This window comes from Hetaerina americana, unplaced genomic scaffold (genome assembly GCF_022747635.1).
Source record: "Hetaerina americana unplaced genomic scaffold, ioHetAmer1.1.p SCAF_33, whole genome shotgun sequence".
Lineage (NCBI taxonomy): Eukaryota > Metazoa > Arthropoda > Insecta > Odonata > Calopterygidae > Hetaerina > Hetaerina americana.
The window spans coordinates 3,622,501-3,649,349 of record NW_027286908.1 but is presented as its reverse complement, the minus strand read 5'-3'; the positions used below and the strand labels follow the sequence as shown (position 1 = coordinate 3,649,349).

At 36.5% G+C, this 26,849-nt stretch overlaps 1 protein-coding gene across 1 annotated transcript in view; it reads left to right on the top strand.

The window, feature by feature from the left end:
* The first annotated feature begins 391 nt into the window (after positions 1-391).
* The window catches only part of LOC139691338 (RING finger and CHY zinc finger domain-containing protein 1-like), a 36,709-nt gene continuing 10,251 nt past the window's right edge, over positions 392-26,849 (top strand). Inside the window, exons 1-6 of the mRNA XM_071589110.1 lie at positions 392-841; positions 1,159-1,320; positions 1,462-1,617; positions 4,940-5,122; positions 7,826-7,921; positions 14,589-14,718. Coding sequence (XP_071445211.1) covers positions 782-841; positions 1,159-1,320; positions 1,462-1,617; positions 4,940-5,122; positions 7,826-7,921; positions 14,589-14,718 — 787 coding nt within the window. The 5' untranslated portion in view covers positions 392-781. The remainder of the gene's footprint in view (positions 842-1,158; positions 1,321-1,461; positions 1,618-4,939; positions 5,123-7,825; positions 7,922-14,588; positions 14,719-26,849) is intronic.

Below are 26,849 nucleotides of genomic sequence, written 5' to 3'. Positions count from 1 at the left end.
TGCATGCAGTGTGTGTGTGCGCACCCACACACACATATCTATTCTTTCTGATGTTTACGTGTGGAGGAAGACTTTTCAAAGTTCTGGGAAACTTGGAGATATGCCATTGGTTGCGATATTCTAATTATTAGGTAAAATAATGGTCATTGTTTTTCTTTTGAAAAATTTTTATTCTAATTCTGAGGGAAATTATTAATATTCTGTAAACCAGCTATGCGGTGCAATTTAAGGGATGCTCGATCAGTATTATACCTAATTATATATTGAACTATTGAATAGTTGACGAAAGAGGATGCCTGTGCCTTTCCCTTGCGTCGATTATTGTTAGTTTTATGGAAAGTCACTTTTAAGTATGTGTCGCTACTTTCGCTGTCCTATTGACGAAGTGCAAGTAAACGACGCGGGGTAACATAACAAGTGTATGAAGTGGAGACAGTGTACATACTAATGTTCATATTGTTTTGGAACGTGTCCTAGACTATGGTGAAATTCATTATTTCGTAATGCTGCCGTGTTCTATGTTAAATAGGAGAAGAGGGAAAACCTTCGACTGAAGTATTAAGGTCAAGTCCATTTGGTATCTCGGCCAAAATAGATATATTTTTAGGAGCATAGTGAATCTAAATTATTTTGTTCTTTGCTTTTGGAGAATCCGTTAACGGCTTCAATGATGATGCAGCCACCCTTTCAAATAAACTGTTTCCGGCGCTTTTGGTGATGGGCGAACAATTGAAATTAGTTTCGCGTGTTACATGGAAGACAGCAGTTGTGTTTGACGAAAATGTCTCAGTCTGATTCGGACTTGGGATGCGAGCATTATCGAAGAAAATGTAAATTTGTGGTAGGTTTATTTTAAATATCTGTCTTTAGTCACTTTAAGTTACCTTATTTAGTCACTAGTGTAGTGATTATTCATTATCACTAACCACTATCTCGGAATGCAATTCACTATTTGTGCCGTTTACAATTTAGGTTTCGTTTTTCTCCTGAAATTTATTATCTAAACAGTAAATCTGTGGATGTGCTTAGTGATAATAAATAAAAGTTTACTGATTTGGTCTTTGAAAGTTAGAAATCACTCATTGTAATTTCTGTGTTAATCCGTGACGTGACATGCCATGCCAACAGAATCATTTTTTAACGTTGATTGTGTTACAGACTCCATGCTGTGATAAAATTTACACATGTCGATTTTGCCACGATGAAAATGAAACGCATCCGGTGGAAAGGCAGCAGGTTAGGGAATTAATTTGTTCTAGTTGCCAAACACGGCAGAAAGTGCAAGCGGAATGCGAGCACTGTTTATTAAGATTTGGAAAGGTAATATTTTTGTTTTTAATCTGAATGGATTGTTATTAGTAACTAATATTGTTTGCGTCTCTATTGCATGAAGTTCCCTAAAACTCTAATTTGATTAGTCATCATGATGACAGAGATTTCGGAAATCCCCATTTTTTTCAGTATTCGTGCCTCGAATGTAAACTTTTTGACGACGAGGATAGAGATCAATTCCATTGTGCGGGATGTGGGATATGCCGTGTTGGTGGAAGAGACAAATTCTTTCATTGTGAGAGATGCAACACTTGCCTCCCAAATAAACTTCTCAACGATCATAGAGTAAGTACTGGCTACTTCCTGAAAATGGAAGGGATGTAACTATGTTAAAATGAATTCGACTTTGTGTTTAGTTGATAGCACCTTTAAAGCCATTTAGAAAAAAAGGAATATCAGATGCATTTCTTATCCATAATTAGTATTGTGTTCGAAGTGATGATGGTTTTATACCCATCAGGCCATTGGTATTGGAGAAACATATGTTCGCAAGGAAGTAAAGGGTCGTTCCAGGACACCCAGTTGCTTGCATTTTTCAATTTCCGAAATTTTTGGTATGCTTAATCTCGTCACTTTCTCTTCGTTTAAGCGTTCAGGAAAATTATTCAATGTTTTCAAAATGTATAGCATTCAGTCTTGCTAAAATAATTTCTTGCCTTTGCATTATAAAACGAAAAATAAACATTGTCAGTCAGTTACGTTTTCTTAAACCTTCACTTATTTACAAATGAATATTTGTTGTGACTTTAGTTAGCATTATATGATTAAATAAAGCCCAGAATTCCTTGTGTTATGTGCGGAGTCACCTCTAGATGCAGTGTTTTTGTTAGCTTATGGGAACAATAAAAAAATCAAGATAAGATAAAGATAGTCTTCTCACCTATCCCTCTCTCTTGGGCAGGAATCTAATCTATAAGTGCATGGCCATGGTATGATTTAATATGACAGATCTAAAGTAATAGGTCATGCATACATGCATAAAACCTGGATGATTGTACTATTTACGAAACAATACTATATTTATCATTTGAGAGAATAAAATCTATCTTATTGTACAGATTATTTATTTGTATTTTATATACGAGTGATTAGCTAATATTTTATTGCCTCGGTTAATACAGGCATTTGTAAATTCTTATGAAATAAAATTATCAAATCATGTAAGTGCAATGCTGTGAAATTGTGTCGATATGTATGGAGGAACATTTAAATCTCTGCCTCCCTTTAAACTTCAAGTGCTGCCCATTGTATAGTATTTCTCTTTCCACCTTTACCCCACAAACCACTTTGTCTGGCATGCAATGGAACTAATTGTAAAAGTAATATCCTATGCTCATCTTCGTTGTCTTGCAATTAGCATCCATAAGGATTGAATTGACTTTATTCAAAGGACTATTCTAGTCTTATTCAGGTATAGGTTGAAAAATCCCAATTTGTATGGTTAAATTGTGAATGGATTAGGTTGATAGCTGGTTGACTATAGTGTTTCATTATCCAAGTAAAAAATCATTTAAAATGAATGCAATAGAATACTAATTTATTAGCCAGTGTTCTGGAATGTGACAGTTTTACTCGGTTCCTGGAATCCATGGAACACTAAACCCAGACAAGTGACAGAGTTCATTGAAATGCTAACCTTGAAATATCTGGTAATAAATGGCAGAGGATTGCTTTTTTTATTCTCTTGTGTCTCTGTGCACACTTTTATTTCATTTTTAGCTTTAAGGTTGGGCCTCGGAAATAGTTTTTTCGTGTCAGACTTGGAAAAGGTGGGCAATGGGTGTGGAGGATACTTTTTATGAGGGCTGCCTGTTGGTTTTTCATTCCAGCAAAATATTCAATTCCCTTATGCTACACAAATAATTGCACTACAAAAAACTCCAATGTTTGTCAGATACTATTGAATGTAAGGTTAATGAGGAACACCTAATGGTTTATGAGGATTTTTATCATTGCATATTGAGGCTAAGGCATAAACAGCAGTGTCATTGATGGGGATTGGTATGGTGCGGTGGCTATCGTACTGGCTTCCCACCCAGAGGGCTCGGGTTCAAATCCCGGCGGTGTTGAATATTTTTCAGTGGTATCTCGATCCCTACTTGAGGTGATTTGTGGAGGGCACTTTGAGTGAGTACGCCGTCCGTCGGATGGGACGTTAAGTTTTGGAACCCTTGGCGCCTTTCGTAAAGAGTAGGCTAATGCCGACGCCGGGTTTCTCCACCCTTCATACTCTCCTGTCCATCCCCTATGGCACAAATGACCTTAGCTGTCAGTCACCTCCCCTAAATACTACTACTACAGTTTCATTGATGGTGAGTGACACATATAATATTTCACAATAGTCTCATGCTTCATGAGGAAAAAAGAACATTGGCTATATAAATTCAGGGGTGGAGGAAGCATTAAATTGATTGTCATTTCATTCAAAAGATTTATGTATTTAATTTTCCATTATCTAGGATATTGTTTTTGCAGTGACTTGTCTTGTAAAAAAGACCACCAAATAGTATAAGCAGAAATGCATTAATTGGTGGTATAAAATTTTCATTTTTTACTTAAAAATTTTGAAATATCATGCTCCGTGTGTTTCATCCTTTTTCTAAAGATGATGTTTTGGATGGAATCATGTAAGCAAGATGGCTGAGATTCTAATGGCCAGATTTCAGTTCCTAGAGGCAGCTTTTTTTAATTATTTAGTTTAGGGAATATTTTTTCCATTGGGCTATACAACATGTACGATCTTAGAAGAGTCTTATTATGCATCTTTTCTTGAACATAAATAAGTTTTTGAGCCATCAATGAATTTGATAAATGAAGACTGATTGGCAGCAGGCATAAAACAGAAGTGTAGCCTGTGATATATGATGATCTGTACCTTAAATGTTATTAAAGCTAAATGTCTTCCTTTGTTCATTCATTTTTGATTGTTAAATGGGCAGTGTTCAGAGGAAATCCTTTGGTGGATAGTAGTTGATGTTGCCATCATCATTTACTTTAAGCTCCTAAGATATTATTACCTGAATGTGCCTTTGGAAAAATCAATATAGTAAGGGAATGCCTATGCCCGAGTGAAACTATGACATTGCCAGTTTTTGTTGGCACCTCTTCTAGTGGTGGAATGATTGATTATATTGGGCTTAATCAAATATGATTTTGTAAGAGTTCTGCTTGTATTACAGTTACCTATTGCTTATACATTGTATTTTAATGCATATCCGCCATAAATGGAGTACTATTCTATACACTTCTATACACTTCTACTGATATATGAAATTCATTGGGCTGGATCTTTTGATTTCCAATTGTCTTGTGTTGTGGTTAGAAAATGCAGAAAGCACCACATGTTAATTCTGCATCTATTTATCATTTTTCCATTTGTACCAAGTCATTTCGGAGTTGAAAACCCTTTTCCATTGGTTACTACATTCTGCCTGACCTTGTCAAAATATTGTCCTGAATACGTAGATCTCTAGAAAATGTTTGGGTGCAAATTTCTTTAAATCTCTCATGATCTATAGGGTATAATTTTGATTTTTCTGTCATGTGCTTGATCTAAGGTAACATTTTAAACTGTGTTCTCTTTTTCTTCCCCCGTCTGGATGTTTAGTGTGTGGAGAATGTATCCCGTTCAAATTGCCCCGTCTGCTTGGAAAATATTCATACGTCTCGTATTCCCTGCCACATACCCAAGTGTGGTCACCTTGTCCACCGGACATGCTTCTCGGAGCTACTCCAGGCTGGACATTACGCATGTCCCACTTGCCAGACATCCATGCTGGATATGACCCAGGTAACCGTTGCTTTTTAGTCACAAGCTGATAAAGAGTTTAAAGAAAAATAGAACTGCTAAGCATAGCATTTCTCTTCTTTTTTAATTTGTAAGTAATAATTGGTAAGATATATTAGGTATTAGTGTATGGTACATTGGTATGTATGCATTTTCGATCCAGATGATTCCATGGTTCATTATTGGCATCATGGTGTCATTGATTTGGATGTGGTTTCATCTAATTCATCACTTTCAAACTTAGAGAATCATATCATAGTGTACCAATTTCTGCTAATGAGTTGCAATGTCCCCTTGTGAATAATTTGGGAGAAATTGATTCTTTCAGATCAAAGGGGAAGGAAAGTTGAAGTGGTCAATGAAGGTGGAGTGTACTGTTTGCGTTTTTGATATTTATTGGTTACCTAAAAGAGAATATATACGTGCAGGTACTGTATTTATGGATGCAGGTGCAAAAATCAGATGGATTTTTTACATTGTAAAAACTAGGTGAAATTTTGATGAGGGAAAGCAGGGAGAGAGAGAGAGACTGCTAATTGAGAATTGTTGGTCACAAACAAAAACTTAAAAAAATGCTCAAGAAAAAAAGCACGACAAGGGAAGGAGAGAAGATGTAATACTCTTTTTTTTCTATGAGACCTTATTGTAATGAATCATTGACCTCATAGTTGTGTTGTTAGAATAAAATGGTTTAACAAAGTGCTTTTAACTATCTTGTTGTGATTGAGTTTTTAAAGCACTTAATTAGTTTGTCGTATCATTTATATCAACTAATAGTTCAAAGGCTCCCCCCCATTCATTACTCTATGAAATGTATATTCAAGTGCCTCAGAAACCTTAAGTAATCAATAGATAATGCGGTGAAATACTTTCTGGCAACAAGGGAAAAATTCTCCTAATTTGACTTGGTAATCTTGATTTTATTTTTTAGCAGAAAGATGAATGCTGATTTGTGTGGTTAATTTTATTTCCCTCTTTCTCATTGCAGTTTAGGTTTTTTTTAAGTATTAAGACCATTTATTCCAACTGCAGTTATTTGTAATGCATTGATGTTCCAACTCTGTTGTAATGAAATTATGATGACGTAGCACAAATGAGCATTTTCAAGATGATGAGGGCAAATTGGGATATTACATTTCATTTTTATATTGAACTGCACACATATTTGAGTGTAAATTTAGCAGTAGAAGCAAAGATTCGATGAGCTTCAGTGACAAAAAGAACAGTTACAGAACAAGTTATTTTTATGGCAGTAATAGGAATAAAATAGCAATAATCTTTAAATTCAAATTATTCTTGCAGTTAGTGAAAGCACAAAATATACATATTTTTAGGCTCAAACATTGTTGTACTCGTACATTCTAGACATAAATTATAAACATGCTCCCATTGTAGAAATTAAATGAAACGTACCAAGGAAATTAATTAAGACCAATGTATATATCATCATCATTAGATTACGGTTGTGCCGTCAAAACTGCGGCCGTGCCATAAAACAGAATCATGCCGTGATGACGGCACGACCATTATCATCAGATGATGACGGTTGTGCTGTCGAAAAATCAAAACTGCATATGTGAGTGTCCTTTCTTTGTGTTACTATGTTTTAAAAATCTGTATCTGTGTTTTTATATATTTGTGCGTCGCCGAAGAGCATTCTACTTCAAAGATATGTATATATATGTATGTATGTGTGTGTATATATATATATATGTATACACACATATATATATATATGTATATATATGCATATATATGTATGTATTTATATGTAAGTATATATATATATGTATGTATATATATGTATGTATGTATGTGTGTGTATATATATATTATATGTATATATATATATATATATATATATATATATATATATATATATATAATGTATGTATAAAATATGTAAGTGCACGTAACAATTTCCTTCTTTCAACTATACTTCAATTTTTCTTTTGATTTTTTACACATTAAGCCTGTTTCTTATATTTTTAGACATACCACGGTATGAAGTCATGCCTCTAAAAAATAGTATGTTTTGGGTCATTGCTTAAATAAGTGTAGGAATATGCAGGTAATTCCTTTTGTGGTGAAAATACTTCTGCATATATCTGTTAATGTTTTTAAATCATAGTAACTAGGCATCAGCTCTAAACATACTGAATAAGTAAATGACAACCCATCAAATTCTAGCATTTGCCCTACACTCAACCTGTCCAATGTTTTGAGAATTATGTTTGTTTTTTTGTACCTATCAATTCGAAGATCTGCCTCATTCCACAATGTTTGTAGTACGTTCATTCTACTATTTCCTGTATTATGGTCGTATGCAGCACTTGAACAATAATAAGTGCAATGCAGTTCTATATTGTTTTTACCATCATACTGGTAAGAAATGAACTTACATCTTGTCAAGAGGCTTTTGTTTTTTTAATAGAAAATTTTTTCTTCTTTTGCCTACCATTTTTGCCCGACCAACATTCGTTGAGATAGCACAGGCATGGCCTGGCAAAGGAAAGATTCTATTTTTCTGCCATTAAACACGTTAACTTGGCATGCTATTAAGTATTTTGTCATTAATGTGAAAGAGATTTACTATGTGTTATTATTCACTTCCATTTATTATCTCTGCCATGATTTTGAGCCTGTGCACTGAGCATACAAAGTTCTAAACGTCAAACTGAGTGAAGAATTTTATTTACTTTTCAGCTATGGAAGTATCTTGATGATGAAATAGAATTGACTCCGATGCCTGACGAATATAAAAGCTACACTGTTGACATCCTTTGCAAGGATTGCCACAAGGTATGTATTTGATGTTATTTCTCCTGTTTGATTCTTAAATGTAAAAGGCATTTTCCCTGGATGTTATTATTTAGGTCACCCAAGTGTCATTTTTAGAGTTGTTCAGTCTTAATCTCAGATTGGAAATATTCTTTTGTGAAATAGAAAGGAATGACTACAGTTTCATTGTACTTATTTTTTATTTATGGGCAGTTAAAATGGCTAGTCTGCTATCTATGTGATATAATCTCGTCAATTATTCTCATAATTTGTCTTGGTCTATTACCACGTATTTTGTCCTAGCCGCAGTACATTGAAACTATTCTTGCATATTAATGACTCCAGACGTATTTATGAATCTTCAAAATCTATTTGATACTCCCTCCGGTTCAGTTTGATTCCTGAACATCTAACATCTTCCAGAAAGGTTGCCTTTGTCTCCATATTATCTTCTTCAATGAATTAATGAATTCTACCCCATTTCCTTTGTTTTATGCATTTGCTAATTTCGCAAAGCAAACAAATGTATTATGTTTGTATTCTGTATTTTTCTCTGTCGTTGACATTAATGCTATGGCATCACATCTCCATTCCTGAACCCTAACTAGTAATCCCCTAAGTAATCTATTCCCTTCTCCCCATCCCTTTTTATGGGTGATCCTGAGAACCACCTTAGCTGCATGTGGAAATCAACCTGTGTTCCCTATGTTAGGTAACCTATGTTCCAAAATCTCCTTGCTTAATTCCTTCACCATAAATGCTACCAGTTAGTGCATAAAACTCTTACTTTCCAATTCCTACGAAATAATATATAGGGAGATGTACTACTCTGTGCAATAAATATACGTGAACTGAGGCCATTAAAAACTTTATTTTGCAAAATTTAGTCTACATCGATTTTGTCCCCTTCAAAGTACTCTCCATTCATTAATATGCACTTATTCTGGCTTTTTTCCACTGTTGAAAGCACTCCTGGAAGTCCTCAGCAGTTAGGCTTTTAGTTGTCTCGTCGTTTCTTGCTTTATTGGGTCCACATCTTCCCAGCGATGTCCTCTCATCACATTGTTGCATTTTGGGAATAAAGAAAAGTCGCAGGGGGTGAGATCTGGCGAATAAGGAGGCTGATCAATGGTGGTGATTGAATTTTTTGCCAGAAACTGACGAACAATCAATGCTAAATGTGCAGGTGCATTGTCATGGTGAAGGATCCATCCATCATGTTCGGTTTAAATAGTGTGAATTGTTGATTTTCCTTAATTCAGATCATTAGTTATCATTCGGAGAGTTTTTCGATGACCGGTAAGTACAAGGGACTGCACACTATCAATGTTGTCATCAACACAGGTGGTTGAAGGTCGTCCTGGCCTTGGATCATCCGTGGCGTCTTGTCGGCCATCTTTAGAAAGCTTAATCCACTTGAAAACAGATGTTTTCTTCAGAGCATTATCAGCGTAAACAGCTGTCAACATTTCAGTTATTTCTTGATAACTTTTATCGCACTTCACCAAAAAACTTTGTTGATTTGTTGCTCCGTGATTTCGTCGATTTCCATTTTCGACAAGCAGTAAAAACAAGGACAACAGAAACTAACATAACTGGCACCATACGCACAGCTAGACAATGACGACCAAGGTCAAAGATGGCTCATTGGGTCTCAAACAACTAGCACCTCTAGTGGGCTGGGCTATAGTCCGTGTCATCGCCACCAGATTGCACCAGTTTGCACATTAATTGCACAGACCACGTATGTTTAAACAGACATGGTAATTCATTGGGTGGAGCATTGGACTACTGACCAGAGTCACCAGGTTTGATTCTTGGGGATTGCTCTGGGCACCCTAAGCTTCACCTTCGCTGTGTGATTTTTCTAAGATTTAAGATTTCTTCACTTAGATCATCCTGTTAAGTCATAGGGGACAGAGGGAATGAGGAACTGCCCCCTCCCCCCCCCCTCCCCCCCCTATGTACCACCCAGATGCGTGAATTTCACATGGGACATTTCATATATGACTTGGTGAGGTCTACCTACACTCATCAAACCAATCTTTTTGGTTGATAACTTTGTTTTTTTATTATTATTTCACATAACACACACAAATTTTGTCCTTTTTCCTGGTACTTTTTCCTTGCTGTCTTGTTTAAAGCTTGTAAATTTCATTTTCTCATCTGATTTCCCTTATTATTATTATTATTAAAAATACACATGTGCTGATAGACATTGTCAGGTGGCACACAAGTCCCAAATAATTGCAAAAGATAATACATAAAACCAGACTTCAAAACACACATCTCTTTAACAAAACAAGTGAATCCCCATCCCATTTACAACCATTAATCAGCAAGAAAAAAAAGATAAATTAAAAAAAAAATTAAGCTATTACATATAATACAATACACCACACATCAATCAAATTATTACATATCTACCTTACACCTATTCTTAAAAGTATACACTCTGTTAGGAAAGGGCTCAAATATTTTTGCAGGTAAGGTGTTCCACTCAACAATTGTTCTATTTAGAAAAGAAAATTTTTTTTAATTTGTTCTCTGTGCCTGGCATTTGTTCTCGTGTCCCTTATTGTAATGTCTTAATGAGTGTTGCATTTAAGAGTAAAGGAAAAAAAAGCAGCTTTGTTATATTTCATTAAGAAATTAATGAGATAATGCATGATTGTAGTGAAAGTATATTTCAGCGGCCCAGCCCTTATTTTCATCATTTTTCATTTTGAAACATGTACAAAACCAATTGAGGAGCCCACAAATGGACGGTTTTTGTGGAAATTCTCCTGAAATTCTGGAAACCACCTGGACAATGGCATGCGTGCAAAATTTGTTTTTAATTGACTATTCATCTTTAATTTGTGTGCATAATTGTAGGTAATCTTAGTTAACTTATTGTTTGTTACTTTGTAGTCTGCTGTTTATGCTTTGATTTGGGTGCCCCTATAACTCCGCCTCACTCATGGAGACACAACCTGACAATCTACCCCACAGTAAACCCTTCTTCAATTCTTTATACTTCTTTCATTCCATCCAACACACATATCCTTTTCCTGTGCATAACCTGCCCTGGCAGCATTCTCCCCTCTATCAATTACGGTCTTTAATGTTCCATCTCCCCAATCAAAATACTCTGCATTTTTTTTACAATCTGTATTTTCCATGTTAGTAATTGCACGGCTGCTTCCGAATTCTACGGAGTTCGGGAGAGTGTGAGGTTGGGTTGAGACCCACATTATAAGATAGCTGTGCTATTAATGATGTCTATAGTTTTCCTATAAATCATTGATTTTCTAAATGTCTGAGACTGATTTTAATGTGTCACCATGAAATACCACACAAATGACAGCTTCGTGTTTATATGTTGTATCAACATCACTGAGAAGAAATTCATATCATGGAAAAATTGTCTAACGTGCAATTACTTCTCCCTAGTGCGTGCTCTAGGCATATATGTTAGTATTTACAAGGTGGTGAGATTTTTATCTCCAAACAAAAAAGTTGTTGTCGTGGCATCTCCTGCTGCTTCTTCTTATTTACCAAAGGTGAAACACCCCTAGTGTTTAAAGTTGGCTTTCACCTCGAGAACTGAGGTTCATTACACATGACTACAAATGCCTTTTACATTGTATATACGGTATTTCATCGTAACATCTTGTTCCGTTAAAGTCTCCAAAATCACGGAGTGTAAGAGGATGCCTTGGAAGCTTAACTGCTTAAAGCACTCAGACATTGAGGGATCCAGGTTCAAATCCTGATCAAGCCGAATGATTTTTGTACTCCAAAATTGTTGACTCTGTTATAAGTTACTGTCTTGCAGTTTCTTGGGAAATCCAAGCAGATTATGAAAGAATAACCTGAGCTTATTTGCAATGCTTACTGCACTCTTAATCGATGACTTAGCGCATTAGGGTTTTCTAAGCCATTTACAGAACTTGTCTACTGTCGAATGATTTTACATCTCGCAATGACCTGGCAACATTTTCCTTGGAAGTTCTGATGGTGACAGTGTGGAAGGAAGTTTCACTCGGACCATGGTGTTACAACTGGGGAGAGGGATGTATATCTAAGTGAATGTTTCACCAGGAAAATTCCTGTTTTATTCAGTGCACATTATGACAATCCTATGGTGAATTAATTAATGTGCCATTAATCTGTAATTAAGTGTTGCTGACTAACACACAGTCAACAAGCGTCACTTAACACCATGATGACACACATGATTGCCTGCTGTGGTAACTTTAATCTTTGGCGCCAGCCATTCTGGCAAAGGAGTGACGAGGAGAGTTTGTATTCTCTGGTTATGGTTGCATTGCAATTGCACGTGTTACATGATCACATCATGCCTAAGAAGTTCGGCATTCTTATCCAATGTTGATATTTGTCTGGAGTTCCATCGGAATGATAAGCAAGTACTCAAGGCGGTTAAAAAGGGTGACCGCAGAGTCAGGAATATTGGGAAAGTCAAGGACTAGTCAATTTGTTCAAAATATTGAGAGAGAAAAAATATTCGGGCTAATGCTTGAATGATTGACAGAATTTGGGAGTAGATAGTGAATCAGGAATGTTTGCATGTTTTTCATTTTGGTAGCAGTGCCTGTTTTACAAAGAACATCACACTTCAAGTCTAGCAAAACCATAAAACTATTATCATTTCCCGCCCAGCTCTTGGTGACCACTCAGCCAGCTCTCTCTCCCTTCTAAGACTTTTTGACCAAACCCACCCAAAGAATACGCCTTCTCTTAGCTCACCACCATTTGTACATGACTTAGCAGCCTAGTGTCTGTGATCCGTTTATGTCCAGCAAGCCATCTTACTTCCTGCAGAGTAGTCTTGAAGTGGTTAAGCATTCTTACCATCATGGATTGTGGTAACTCTGATCTTGGTCAGTTCTCAATGTTTGACAATTAGTTTAATTTTTGACTCACCCAACCTAACCATTGATACTTTCTACCCTTAGGTGTTAATGAGTTTGTTCACATATTCTTCATTAAATGACTAATGTCTTATAATAATCCCCTTTAAAACAACTATACAACTGGTTCAAGTCTGCTGGGTGCTATGTTCCTGAAAATCACTCTTCCTTCTTTGGTAATCTCCATTTATTTTCTTTTGAATGGATACTTTTCAACAAGATACCGCCCTTCATTGTGGAATTTAGGCAGTAATTTCCCTTTGTTCAAATCTGGAAAAAAATCTTCTACCGAATCTTATTACTTATATTTCTGTTCTATCCATCCTACCTGTAAGCTCAATATTTCTGTTTTATACATATCCCATCTGTAAGTTCAATATCTATCATCATCTTGTGTCTGTCAATATCAGCAAAAAAATCAAAGGTTATGAGATATTTGAGAAAGAGGAAAGCTAACTTAATTGTTAAAATAGGTGGGAAAAAACTAGAGCTGGAACAGTTAATGTATGTAATGGAAGTGACTTGGCCTAAGATGGTCACATCATTATGGACATAAAAGGAAGAATTAATTTTGTTAGGCAGAGAAGCATTCACAAGATGGAATGAATTGATGACAGACAGACATTGTATAGGCTTTTTTATGAGTATGTTCATGTTTGACATGAAAACTTGGCAATTGAAGGAAGATAATAGACATAGATTGAAGGCTTTTGAAATTTGGGGATGGAGGAGGATGTAAAAGGTGAAATGAATGGTAAAGAAAACAAACAAAGAAGTGCTAAGAATGGAGGTGTGGGAGGAGAATGGAAGGATTATTGGGATAAACCCAAAGGAGGCAGTAAAGGTGGATGCAGAGCATTTTGACCGGCGGTGGAATGTTTAAGACTTTGATAGAGGGGAGAATGTTAGGCAAAGAAGGAAAGGGCTGGCATAGGATAGAGACGTATTGGACAGATTGAAGGGAGGAAGGAAGGGTGTAAAATTTAAGAAGGGTTAATTGTAAATATGGGGTGCCATATTGTTTTGATAGGAACAGGCAAGTGATGAATCAGTGTTCTCCCTCTAAGTACATGCAAAACCTAACTTAAACAGTTGACTATGTAAAGATTATGAAAGTAGATATTTAATTGCTTAGTATTAAAAACACCATTAACACAGTAATCAACCCGAAGGTCAGTTTGGTAGGTGAGGGTAGGGATGGTTCACCCAGTAATAAGCAGGACGGCATGTGAAATTCACACATCAAGGTAGGGGGGCCAGTTCCTTTCTCTTTGCTGGTTATGGTTTCCCAGGATGTCTGGTACCTGAAGAATCATGTAACTTGAGTGGAGCTGTAGGTGCCCAGAGAGGCTTGCCCGGGCAAGAACCCAGGCCCTCCAGTCAGTAGTCCAACGCTCTACCCCCTGGACTACCGTGACCCACTTCTTAATATTACAACTGATTATTTGGGAATATTTGGCAGGCACAAATGTTATTAATATAAATATATTTATGATAATTTTATTTAATAACTCAATTTATATGAATCTATTCAACATAATATTAGAAAACAATTATTGCCAAATAAAATAATACTATTACCAGAAGTAGCATGGCGAGATATGGAAGCTTCTATGTATTGGTGTAAGAGTCAATTGCATCCAGGGATGTGTAATTCTTGAGAGATAACTGGAAAATGATGATGGCATATTCATTAGGAAAAAATGGGATAATTCAGACTCCAGAAATTCATTGGCAACAACTGTCTTAAACATTTTTCATTCTCTTTTCAGGAATCTGTGGTGAAATTCCATGTTGTTGGTCTTAAGTGCCTGTGCTGTGGCTCTTATAATTCGTGCAGAATCAAAGGATCTCCATGTCAGTCTGCAGCGGGTGCAAGTGCTGACCCCAATGCAGTGACTAGTTAGTATTCTCCACCTCCTATACGCTAAGTTATTGGCTCGGTGCCTCTCCCAATCATGAAATGTTAATGGCCTTTACATATTTGCCGCAAAGTGCCTAATGCCTGTTTGAGACCCAAATCAAATTGTTTCATTGTCGCAGGGAAAGAATCTTGTTTTATAAATCATTGGGCATCAAAATTATTTGTTTATTGCATATATTAATGTAGAAATCAGATTGAAAAAATTATTGAATTGATAATGCATATGTTTGGGAAGGAGCAAATTACAAATAAATATTTTGACAGCAAAATCACTATGTATTAAATTGTCTATTAATTTTCCAGAGAAATTGACCTGAAAAGTGTCGTATTATAATTTTTGCTGTTTAAAATTGTGTTTTTTTTTATTAAGTCCTTGCTGCAGTGATTATGTATTATTCTAGATGCATAGTAAGTTCTTGAATATCAATGTGTTAATGGATGCATGCTACAGCTTGGAAAACTTACATATGTGGAAAATATGGTTGTGTTTTAAAGATTATAATATATAATATATATATATATATATAATATCTTCGAAATGGAACGCTCATCGGCGACACACAAATATATAAATGTATAATGTATAAAATGTATTATATATATATAATATCTAATATATATATAATTTATTATATATATATATATAATGTATAATATATATATAATGTATTATATATATATTATATATATATATATATATAATATATATATATATATATATATATATATATATATATATATATATAATGTATTATATATATATAAACAAGACCCTTGTTTCATTCCTTGTTATTAATTTGAATTTTTTTACCAATGGAAAGTACACTTTTTTCCATTATTCAGCTATTTTTATTAGGATAGGATAAAGAGTTAAACAAGAATACGGAAATATAACGAAGTGGTTAGCAGAACATATTTTACTGAGGAAGCTAAACCAATCTCTTAGCCAGGAAAAACTAATGACTTGGGCAAAAGAAGGATTCAAAAATAGAATTGCTTATGCACATTCATATTATGATAGCAATTAAAATAATTCATTTTTGATAGCTAACCCTTTGGATTAGCATCTGTTTTGTGAGCTAATACTTCAGAAATACTATTAATTTAGAGAAAATATTCTATATATATATATATATATATATATATATATATATATATATATATATATATGTATATATATATATATATATATACACACACACACACACACACGAGGGTCATCCGGAAAGTAGTACCCGTTCGTGAAATAAAGACACAAAAGTAAATATTAACAAACATAAAAAATTTTATTTGAAAGAGGATACTTTAAACTACTTCTCAACATAATCTCCAAGCAAATTAAGGCATTTGTCATAACGTGTGACAAGTTTCTGTATTCCTGCTGCATAGTCCTTCGCCGCCAGCTCATTGAGATACGCGAGGGACCCATCTTGCACAAATTTTTGCATAATGCAGATGGTGTTTAACAATTTCATGAACAATTGTTCGAGAAACATTGGGAAAATGCTCACAGATGTCATCAATTGTGACGCGCCGATCGTTCCTCACGAATTCGTCAACTGAGCTCACCAGTTGGTCTGTAATGACAGACGGTCTCTCCGAACGCTCATCGTCGTGTGTGTTCCCCCTCCCCATGTTGAAGTTGCGACACCACCGCCGAACAGACGACTCGTCCATTACATTGTCTCCATACACCTCCTTTAATTGGCGATGAATATCACATGGGCGAACGTTTCTTGCATTGAGGAATTTAATCACTGCCCTCACTTCACAACTGGCGGCGTTCTCAATTTTTTTAAACATTGTAAACAATCACAGAAACAACACAGGCAATGCTAGCGTCACGCAACTTGGCTCAGAGAAGGCAGACAAGCCACTGAAGCTATCTGACCTCGTCCAGCGGCTACTCGCGTCGTCAGCACTTCATGCGGCACGAACGGGTACTACTTTCCGGATGACCCTCGTGTGTGTGTATATATATATATTATTGCAAACCATATCTCCTTAAATTCCTTGAAGTTACATTGAAATTCACCGAAGGATTCTGGAAATATTTTATGTTCCATCTGGTAAAATTCCGGAAAAAAGTTTTTACTGTCATTGGCAGTTTTATCCCAAACTTCAATAGCTTCTTTTGATACTTTTTAATTTTTCTTGAATTTCTCTTTACATGTACTCTTTATTATTGGAAACCTTATCACAATGCATCGTAATTGCTCATTCTTTATGACCAAGTCACAAGTTCTACCTTTACGTTTAGGCCTTTTTTAGAATCCTCCGGACAAATACCGCCATCACATATGCTGTAAAATTCTACAGTCTGCACTATACTCACAAAGCGTAATCAGAATTATCGGTGTCACTTTCTTCACTGTGGCCTTTAACACTGATGTCACTATGATAAAGAAACTTTTCTTCACGTCATTGTCCATAAAAATCTTGCCGTTTTTGCCGGCCTCTTTTGGGGTGGAACATGAGCATACACGGTCTTGGGCACAAGGAGAGTCTGTGGCTGTGGCAGCAGGAATACTAACTGCCCACTGTGCATTATCAGAAGGCAACAACTTCATTAAGTAGTTAGATCTTCTTTGTAGATGTAGTAGCGAATAGAAAAAGATGAAAGGCAACTTTAGTGGGGCAATGGAAAATATTATATTGTCTTTTGCATGGTAGCAAGTTCACTGAATGAAGATATTGTGTATCTGTTGTTTACATTCAGCAGCACTCATCAAGTATACTAAGTGAAATATTGCTTCCTTTATCTTACGTTGGCTATGCATACAATGTTTTATTAAATACGAGGAGGATGGGACAGAAAGGAGACAAAGCAAGCCAGTGCTGAATGTGCATTGGGTTCATGACAAATGAAGACAGCATGATGAAAATACTGTGAAGCCATTGAGTATATACAAGAATGTAATATAATCTACAATGTACAAAAGGCTAAGCTAAACATTAAAATAGGAGGGCAAAAACTAGAGCAGGTAAAACAGTTTATGTATCTCGGAAGTGTTTTGGACCAACACGGTCAAAGTAGTAGGGACGTAAGGAGAAGAATTGCGCTAGGCAAAGAGGCTTTCACAAGGAGGAGGGAGTTGATGACGGGGACGTTGAGTAAGGATTTTAAGAAAATACTCCAAAAAAACCGTGATATGGAGTGTAGCTATGTACGGCACGGAAATGTGGTCATTGAAGCAAGAGGATAGATGTAGACTGGAGCTTTTGAGAGATGTGGGTGTGGAGAAGAATGGAGAAGGTGAAATGGACAGAGAAGAAAACAAATGAGGAAGTACTTGGTATGGTGGGCGAAGAGAGGGGTTTGTTGGGAGCAATCCTATGGAGGCAGGAAAAGTGGATGAAGGGGGTATTGACCGGCAGCAGGATTTTGAAGACTGTGATTGAGGGGAGAGTGTTGGGGAAACGAGGAAAGGGAAGGAACAGGATAGGGATGTTCGACGGGATGAAGGGAGGAAGAAAGTACTCAGAGATTAAGAGGGACCTGATGTAGAGTAGGATGATGGATTTTGTGTTATGTTAGGATTCACAAAATGTTTGTTTGGTAGCTGTGTCCATCCAAAAACCTTCCTTAACCGGTAGATTACCTAATAATATTAATAATACTGATAGCATCAGAATATGTATTAGGATATTAGGAGAACATAAAAGCAATAAAGAACATGAATTATGAATCTATCTGCCATATATGCTTCAAAAGAAGGTTGGAAAAAAATATTAGAGACAGACCAATTGCTGTCTTAGTATAATTGATGGTTTCTGGCGTAAATTTATGGAACCGATTCATTATAAATAAATGAAAGGACTAACTTTGTAGTTCGTGTGGAACTACAAAGTTAGTCCTTTCATTTATTTATGCTGTCCTAGTAAGCAAGGGTCAGTATTGAGCACACGGTGAATCACGGTGCCTTTGTGAACCAATTGGTTATTGACTTATTTGTTGCATATTAAAACTACGAATTTGCTTGCCTTAAAGGAGAACATTGAATTCTCAAGGGCTAATGAATGCAAGGGGAAGCTGTGATGGGAAAGGACAGACAGTACGGAAATGGTTAATTTAAAACATTAAATACTATTGACACCTTCGTATTTTATGCAAATAAAAACTACGAGCAAAGCCAAGGCATCTCAAATTTGTATTTTTATAAAAGTACATTGAAATTTCGGAGCATTTTATTATGAGGGTAGTCTCTTAGGGTAGTAGGGAGTCTCTCGGAATCACCACCAGTTGTCTGCGATAGCGTAATGAATTTCCCGTGTAGCAATTGGTAATCGTTTACGAGTCAACACGTATTGTATCAGAGCTCTGGGAAGAGATCTGTGGTGCAGACACTTCTCTGTTGTTGTTCCGTGTATTGATTTGTGAAGATGGAAAAAATTAAGATTCCAGCAGTGTTTAAATACCTTGCTAAGAAAGATATGAAAGCAAAGAAAATTCATGCAGACTTTCTGGGGGACTCTGCTACTTCATATTCAAATGTTGCCTCGTGGACAAATGAGTTTAAGTTTGCTCAGGACAGCTTAGATGATGACCTGTGTAGTGGTCAGCCAATATGTGCCACTGCGCCAAAAAGTGAATTAAATGGAAATTGAGGATCGCCGACTGAAAGCGGAAGAAATTGCAGAAGCTGTAGGGATGTCATCTGAATGGGTATGTCACATTTTAATGGTGGAATAGGATATGAGAAAACTATATGCCAGATGGGTGCCACGACTCTTGATGCAGGATCACCAACTAATCCAAATGGACATTTCTGAACAATGTTTGGCCCATTTTAAGAGCTACAAACAAGATTTTTCTGAGCTGGTTTGTGACCACAGATGGAACCTGGGTCCACTACTATACCCCAGAGACAAGACAGCAGAGACAAAGCACGGGAAGCATGTTGGTTCACCACCACCAAAGAAAGCAAAGGCATTCAATCAGCTGGAAAGGTGATGGCTTCAGTATTCTGGGATGCGGAAGGGATTCTGCTGATAGATTATCTTCCAACTGGTCAAACAATTCCTGGACAATACTATACTAACATCCTGGACTAACTAAAGTAAAAGATTCACAAAAAAAGGCCAGGTTTGGCAAGGAAGAAAGTCTTCTTCCATCAAGACAGTGCACACCCACACATGTCATTACCATTGCAAAAATGTGTGAACTAAGATATGAATTGTTGCCACACCCTCCATATTCGCCTGATTTCACCTTTACCAGATTTCCATCTCTTCCCCAAGCTCAAAATATTCCTCGGTGGACGGAGATTCTCTTCAAACAAAGAACTAACAGCCAAAGTAGATGGGTATTTTGCAGGCCTGAAGGAATCAAATATTTGAAATAGGATCAAGACATTGGAACATTGCTGGACCAAGTGCATTAGTGTACAGGGAGACTACATTGAAAAATAATAAAAAAGTTTCTCTGAGGTTAATCATTTATTTCTATTCTATTTTGAGACCTTTTTCAAATTACTCTCGTACTTTATGATTGTAATTTTGTTAAAATTTCGACGTGCTTAGGAGAGAGTGTGGCACAGATAATCCGTGCACCAATCAATGAGAATACCAGCAATGTTTTCTGTGAGCATGAGTGTGGAATTTTGGGAAATTTGTGAAATTTTGCACACTGACTTAAGCGCACAAAATCAGCATAAGTAATGTTCTTGGTGCCGAAATCGAAATTTTATATTTTTCAGTTTTCTTTTTCTCTTCCTCTTTCTTGCTCCTGTTTTAGTGGGCTGAGTAAATTATTCTGTTTCATGATCTGTGGTGTGAGACTCAATCATTATCTCTTCTAATTCACACTCCCCACCATTGTATTGCCTTAACTGTGCTTTCTTTTTTTCCTAAAATTGTTATCCAAGGTTGAATGTGCGTCTTATATTTATCAAATTATGAATTTTTATGTTCTCTGTCTTTTGAGAATGAATAATAAGGTACATGTTCTCCCATCCTTCGATTATTCCATGATTTTTGGCTGTAGTGGATTGTATTTTAGTTATAATGACTTTGACAAAAAGAAAAAGTTTCTAATTGAATAAAATTGCCCTAATTCATAATACCACCAATAAAATTGGTAGTAGTAGTAGTTTTTAGGGGAGGCGACCTCCTGCTGAGGTCATTTGCACCATAGGGGATGGACAGGAAAGGGTGGAGAGAAACCTGGCGTTGGCATTAGCCTACTCTTTACAAAAGGCACCAAGGGGTCCGCAGTTTAACGTCCCATCCGACAGACGGCGTACTCACTCAAAGTGCCCTCCACAAAGCACCTCAAGTAGGGATCGAGATACCTCTGAAAAATATTCAACACCGCTGGGATTTGAACCCGGGCCCTCTGGGTGGAAGCCAGTACGTTAGCCCCCGCACCATCTCGATCCCCATAAAATTGGTGATATTATGAATTTGCACTCAACTAGTGACTTTTTGCATAGCAAGTAACCTGCCTAATGAGGAAAATATTTTATTCAATTCTTTCCGGCTCAACTTTGTGGAAATTTATGTTAATTAAATGAAGAATACAAAGTATCTTTCCACTGTCCTTTATTCACGTACAACCGGTTTCAACACTCAAGCTTCATCATCAGGTACAAATTAATCAAGACGCAGTCCATTTATACGAGGGTCATCCGGAAAGTAGTACCCGTTCGTGCCGCATGAAGTGCTGACGACGCGAGTAGCCACTGGACGAGGTCAGATAGCTTCAGTGGCTTGTCTGCCTTCTCTGAGCCAAGTTGCGTGACGCTAGCATTGCCTATGTTGTTTCTGTGATTGTTTACAATGTTTAAAAAAATTGAGAACGCCGCCAGTTGTGAAGTGAGGGCAGTGATTAAATTCCTCAATGCAAGAAACGTTCGCCCATGTGATATTCATCGCCAATTAAAGGAGGTGTATAGAGACAATGTAATGGACGAGTCGTCTGTTCGGCGGTGGTGTCGCAACTTCAACATGGGGAGGGGGAACACACACGACGATGAGAGTTCGGGGAGACCGTCTGTCATTACAGACCAACTGGTGAGCTCAGTTGACGAATTCGTGAGGAACGATCGGCGCGTCACAATTGATGACATCTGTGAGCATTTTCCCAATGTTTCTCGAACAATTGTTCATGAAATTGTTAAACACCATCTGCATTATGCAAAAATTTGTGCAAGATGGGTCCCTCGCGTATCTCAATGAGCTGGCGGCGAAGGACTATGCAGCAGGAATACAGAAACTTGTCACACGTTATGACAAATGCCTTAATTTGCTTGGAGATTATGTTGAGAAGTAGTTTAAAGTATCCTCTTTCAAATAAAATTTTTTATGTTTGTTAATATTTACTTTTGTGTCTTTATTTCACGAACGGGTACTACTTTCCGGATGACCCTCGTATACCATTCATGAGGGAGAGGAGGGGTGGGTGAGATAGGGGGGGAGAAGGAGGGGAAAGAAAATGGGGTTGCGATTGGCGTTGATGAGGAGAGGGGTGTTAAGCATCAGGAAAGGTGATTGGTTGGTTCACAGTAGGGTAGGGAGTTTGTTGGGTCTTTCTGTGAAGGAAAGGGGTACTTCCAGGATTGGGGAGATATTCAAACAATAAATCATTAACCTAAAGACCCGTTTTTAAATTATTCCTGATTTCCAGCTCTTCCCACTTGTCCATCCTCATTCCTTTTCCCATCTGGTGTAAGAGTTCTGGGTTGAAATTGCTCCCATGATTTTCTTCCCATAGATGCTTGGCAAAGTGTGATTGCTTGAGGTCACAGTTCCTGAAACAGCATTTGTGTTCCTCCGCCTGTGTTTTTAATGACCTCCCTGTTTGACCTATATATATAGCACTACAGTCCCCACAAGTTAACTTATACACGCCACTTTTATTTTGTGTAAATATTTTGTCTTTAGTGGTATTCAAGAATGTTTTTAAGTTATTAGTATTGTAAAAAGTTATTCGAAATTCCTCCGTAGGAAAAAGGTTGGCTAACTTTTGTGAAATAAATCCATAATACGAGAATTTGCACCATTTGTAACCTATTTCCTCCTCATTCATTGGTTTGAACAAAAGATTGTATCCTTTGAAGGAACATTTCCTTTGCAGTATTTTGTCAATTAAATTTTCTTTGTAGCCATTTTTCATTGCTAAACCTTAAATCGTTTTGAGTTCTTTAACAAAATTACTTTTGGAAAGAGGAATGGCCAACAGTCTGTTTAGAAAAAAATGAAAAGTGGAAAGCTTTTGCGATATGTGATGGCAGGAGTTGGAGGGGATGATGTGGTCGTACGTGAATAAAGGGCAGTGGAAAGATACTTAGTATTATTCATTTTTTAAGGAAAATATTTTTTTTTTAAATGACTCTCTTAACAAGTGACTTTTTGCATAATGAGTGACAAGGAGAAAGGGATTTCCAGAATGATTGCAGGTCTGCTGCTTCCATTTGTTTTTAACACTCTTAGTACATTGTAAGTAATTATTTGGGGAGGGGACCAACAGTAGACTTAATGCCAATTCAGCCCTTGTTTGCTAGCCTCTTTATTTGAGGTAAATAATACTTTATGCATATTATTATAAAGGTCCCTGAAGTAAAAGCTGTAAGAAGACAGCCATGAGAGATTGAAAATAATATCCATAGAAATGAAAACTTAAAAGTCATTGAAAAGCAAGAATTAGCTATGAACATGGCTGATCTAGCACGTACATACAATCGATCAATGTCAACGATTTGTACTATCATCTAGAATAAGGACAAGATTAAGGAGATAGACACTTCAAAGGTATTGACAAGAATATCTATGCAACAGTTGTGTGTTCTTGATGATGTTAAAAGATAGCTTCTCATATGGATAAAGGAAAAGCAATTGCAATGTGGCACTATTAGCAAGAATGTCACTTGTGGGAATGTGAAAGTAATTTTTGCAGACCTCTTTAGCAAGATAACAGAATCATCGATGGTTTAAGATGTATTTGAGGGAAACCGTTGGTGATTTGAGCAGTTTAAGAGAAGAACCATCATCCATGGCATTGTGAGGCACAGTGACCTCTGACTCAAAGGCAGCAGAGAACTTCTTTGGTGACTTCAAGAAACTCATGATGGATTCTGAGGTTTACCGGCCACCCGTGGTTTTTAATTGTGACAAGATTGGTCTCTTCTGGAAAACGATGCCGAAGCAAATCTATATTGCCACATAAGAGAATGCATTGCACGGCCAAAAGCCAATGAAAGGCCGTTTCATGCTGCTATTTTGTACCAATGCGAGAAGCAAATTGAAAATTAAACCCCTGCTTGTTTACCATTCTGAAACTACCGAGCATCCACAAAGTTTGAAGTCCAAAACCAGCAAGCTAAATGTGATGTGTAGGTCATGGGAAACTGTTGCATTGTAGTAAGATCTGGTGCTTTCCCGGCGTATTTGATTCGTGAAGGATTCTCGGGTCTTCCACCGGGTCAAGGGTTCCATATTGGCCGACGTTTCGATGCCCGACTCGTGCATCGTCTTCAGGGTTGATGGCTGCCATTCCGTATTTGGCCGTCTTATATACCTGAGCTCCCACCTCAGGTGACCTGTGATTGGCCCGAGGAGGGGGGACCTCCTGATTGGTCGCCGGGCAGTTGTGGTCTGTTCCTTCCTTTCTTTACTTGGTTTAGCACCGGTTTCCATGCATTGCTGAGGGAATAGCCGGAATCCCTATTGAAATTATTTTCAATGAGACGAAGGTACTTGCCCGCGCCGGTGGTTACTGGGACCGAATAGTCAAAGAATCAATTGAAATTAAAATGGCAGGACATAATTTAAGCTTAGACGCTAGAATCATGCATGTATATGTCATGAGGAAAGGTGCATTTAAAGTAATTATATTTTCCATATATCTCTTTTAGTATAATTAAGTTTTCTAAATTACATTGATGTCTCGACTTGTTTTGGTTGCCCCATAAGAAATACACCACTTATTTATTTATCTATTTATTTATTTATTTAATGGGAAAAACCCTTTTAACCCAAAAAAAGGCCAAAAACATTTAATGGTTCCGCAATTATAAAAAAAAATTTACAAACTGGTATAAATTACGTAAAGTTACATACTCGTTATTGAGAATTAAACTATAATTTAAATTTAAAGAAGAATTTTGATTTGCAATACATGAAAGATATTTTCAGATGGTATACAGGTACGAAAACATACCTAGTTAGGTTAATTAATGTAGACAAAATATCAATATTAAAAATAATATTCAAATTGAAAAATGAAAACAGAATATTAGAAACATAGTATTTGTTACATGCCAGATGATGGTACAAAATGATAAATGTTAGTAGCAGTTATTAACTGGACCCTGCGGCATCGATTAAGAAAATTTTCCCCAATGGGCAATAGGAACAGAGCAGATATCCACGTAGCAATAATTAGCATTATAAAATTCTTCCGATATTTTAATAACATTTTTTTAAGGGATCCTGGTGAGGTAGAAAATAGGTCGATATAGTCACAGCTGTTTGCATATCTTGTAATCTGGCTTATTATAGGCGAGTAGTAAGTGTAGTTTTGTGCATGATATCTAATTTCAAAGAGTGCTCTTCATACCTTGTGTTAAGTGAAGGTACTCGGAAAGATATTGCCCATTAGGAGATCTAAGGAATCTATCTTATTATGCAGTAATTTATGAAGAAAAGTTATGTTATTAATTTTTATGTGTTTATGCAAGGAGGGAAGATTTAGTAGAGGTGACAGTTCATGATAACTATAAAAATCTTTGTGATGATTGAATTTGAATGAAATTTTGTGCACAAATTTTCATTGAATACATTCGATTCTATGAATATGGAGTTTGTAGTAAGATGACCAAACAGTAGAGCAGTATTCAGAGAGTGGCCTAACTAATGAGATGAACAGAACTTTATATGCCTGTACAGGTATATGCCTGTATATGTTTAAAGTTTTTACAGGTTTGGAAGATAAATCCAAGGGATTTGTATGCTTAAGGATTGAACATAGTCATAATGTTGATTGAATGTTAACTGTGAGTAAAATATAACTCCAAGGTCTTTTATATTTGTAAATCGAGCCATTGAATAATTGCTTAGCCTATATTCATAATGCTTTGGACTCCTTTTCCGGCTAAGTGTTACAGAATAGCATTTTTTTAAATTGAAACTTGGATAGTTAAGCTCACACCAGTTGGTCTACATGTGGCATCTATAAAATATAATTCAGGATTTTTTTCCAAAACTAATCAGTTAACTGTTATTATTTAATGTATATAATAAAATACCAGTGAAATACCATCAGATATGTGCCAAGTTTACTTAATCACTAAATTAGCAATCTTTTAAAACAAATATTTATTATATAGCTTTATATAATCACTTGAAAGCATTCATAATCGTGTCACATTAAGTCTGTACTTGAGATTATGTGCAAGTACTAACAAAATTAATGATTTTTTCCTGGAGTGTTGAATTCGTCATTCAAGAATGTTTGAATGTATGCAGTCAGTCTTGTAATTTTGCCAGGTGGCGACCTATTTTCACAGCCTACCTGCCATACATCTCAATGATATCCTGAAAAATCTAGCTTCAACATCGCCACTATTCATCTACCATCAGCCAAAATTAGTCACAAGCTGGTCAATGTGGTCGACTCGATTGGCTTCAAAGACTCTTGGGTTGTATCAGATATTCTGGGAATGCGGTGATGTTTACGTTGGCAAAAAGGGTGGCACGATTGAAAACCAAATGAAAGCGCTAAAGAGGTACCCAAGATTGGGACAACCAGAAAAATCAGCAATCGCGGAACACAGCTTTAACCGAGATGAACACCGTCGATTGGGACGAAGCAAAACTACTATCCCACTTGCGTGTGTTTTTTAGGATTGGTTTTTCAAGGAAGCTATTGCGTTTCGCCTCGAAAAGAAGAAAGGAATTTAGGTTTTCTGTTGTGCAACACGTGAAGATCTATTCTGAAATTAATTGCAGAAACCAGGCAAAACAGTCAGGCCAATCAGGAGATGCCAAGTTGGTCCAAAGACCAATCATAAAGCACCTGATTACAGGACGAACATGTGTATATATATATATATATACTATATATATATATATATACATACTATATATATATATATATATATACATACTA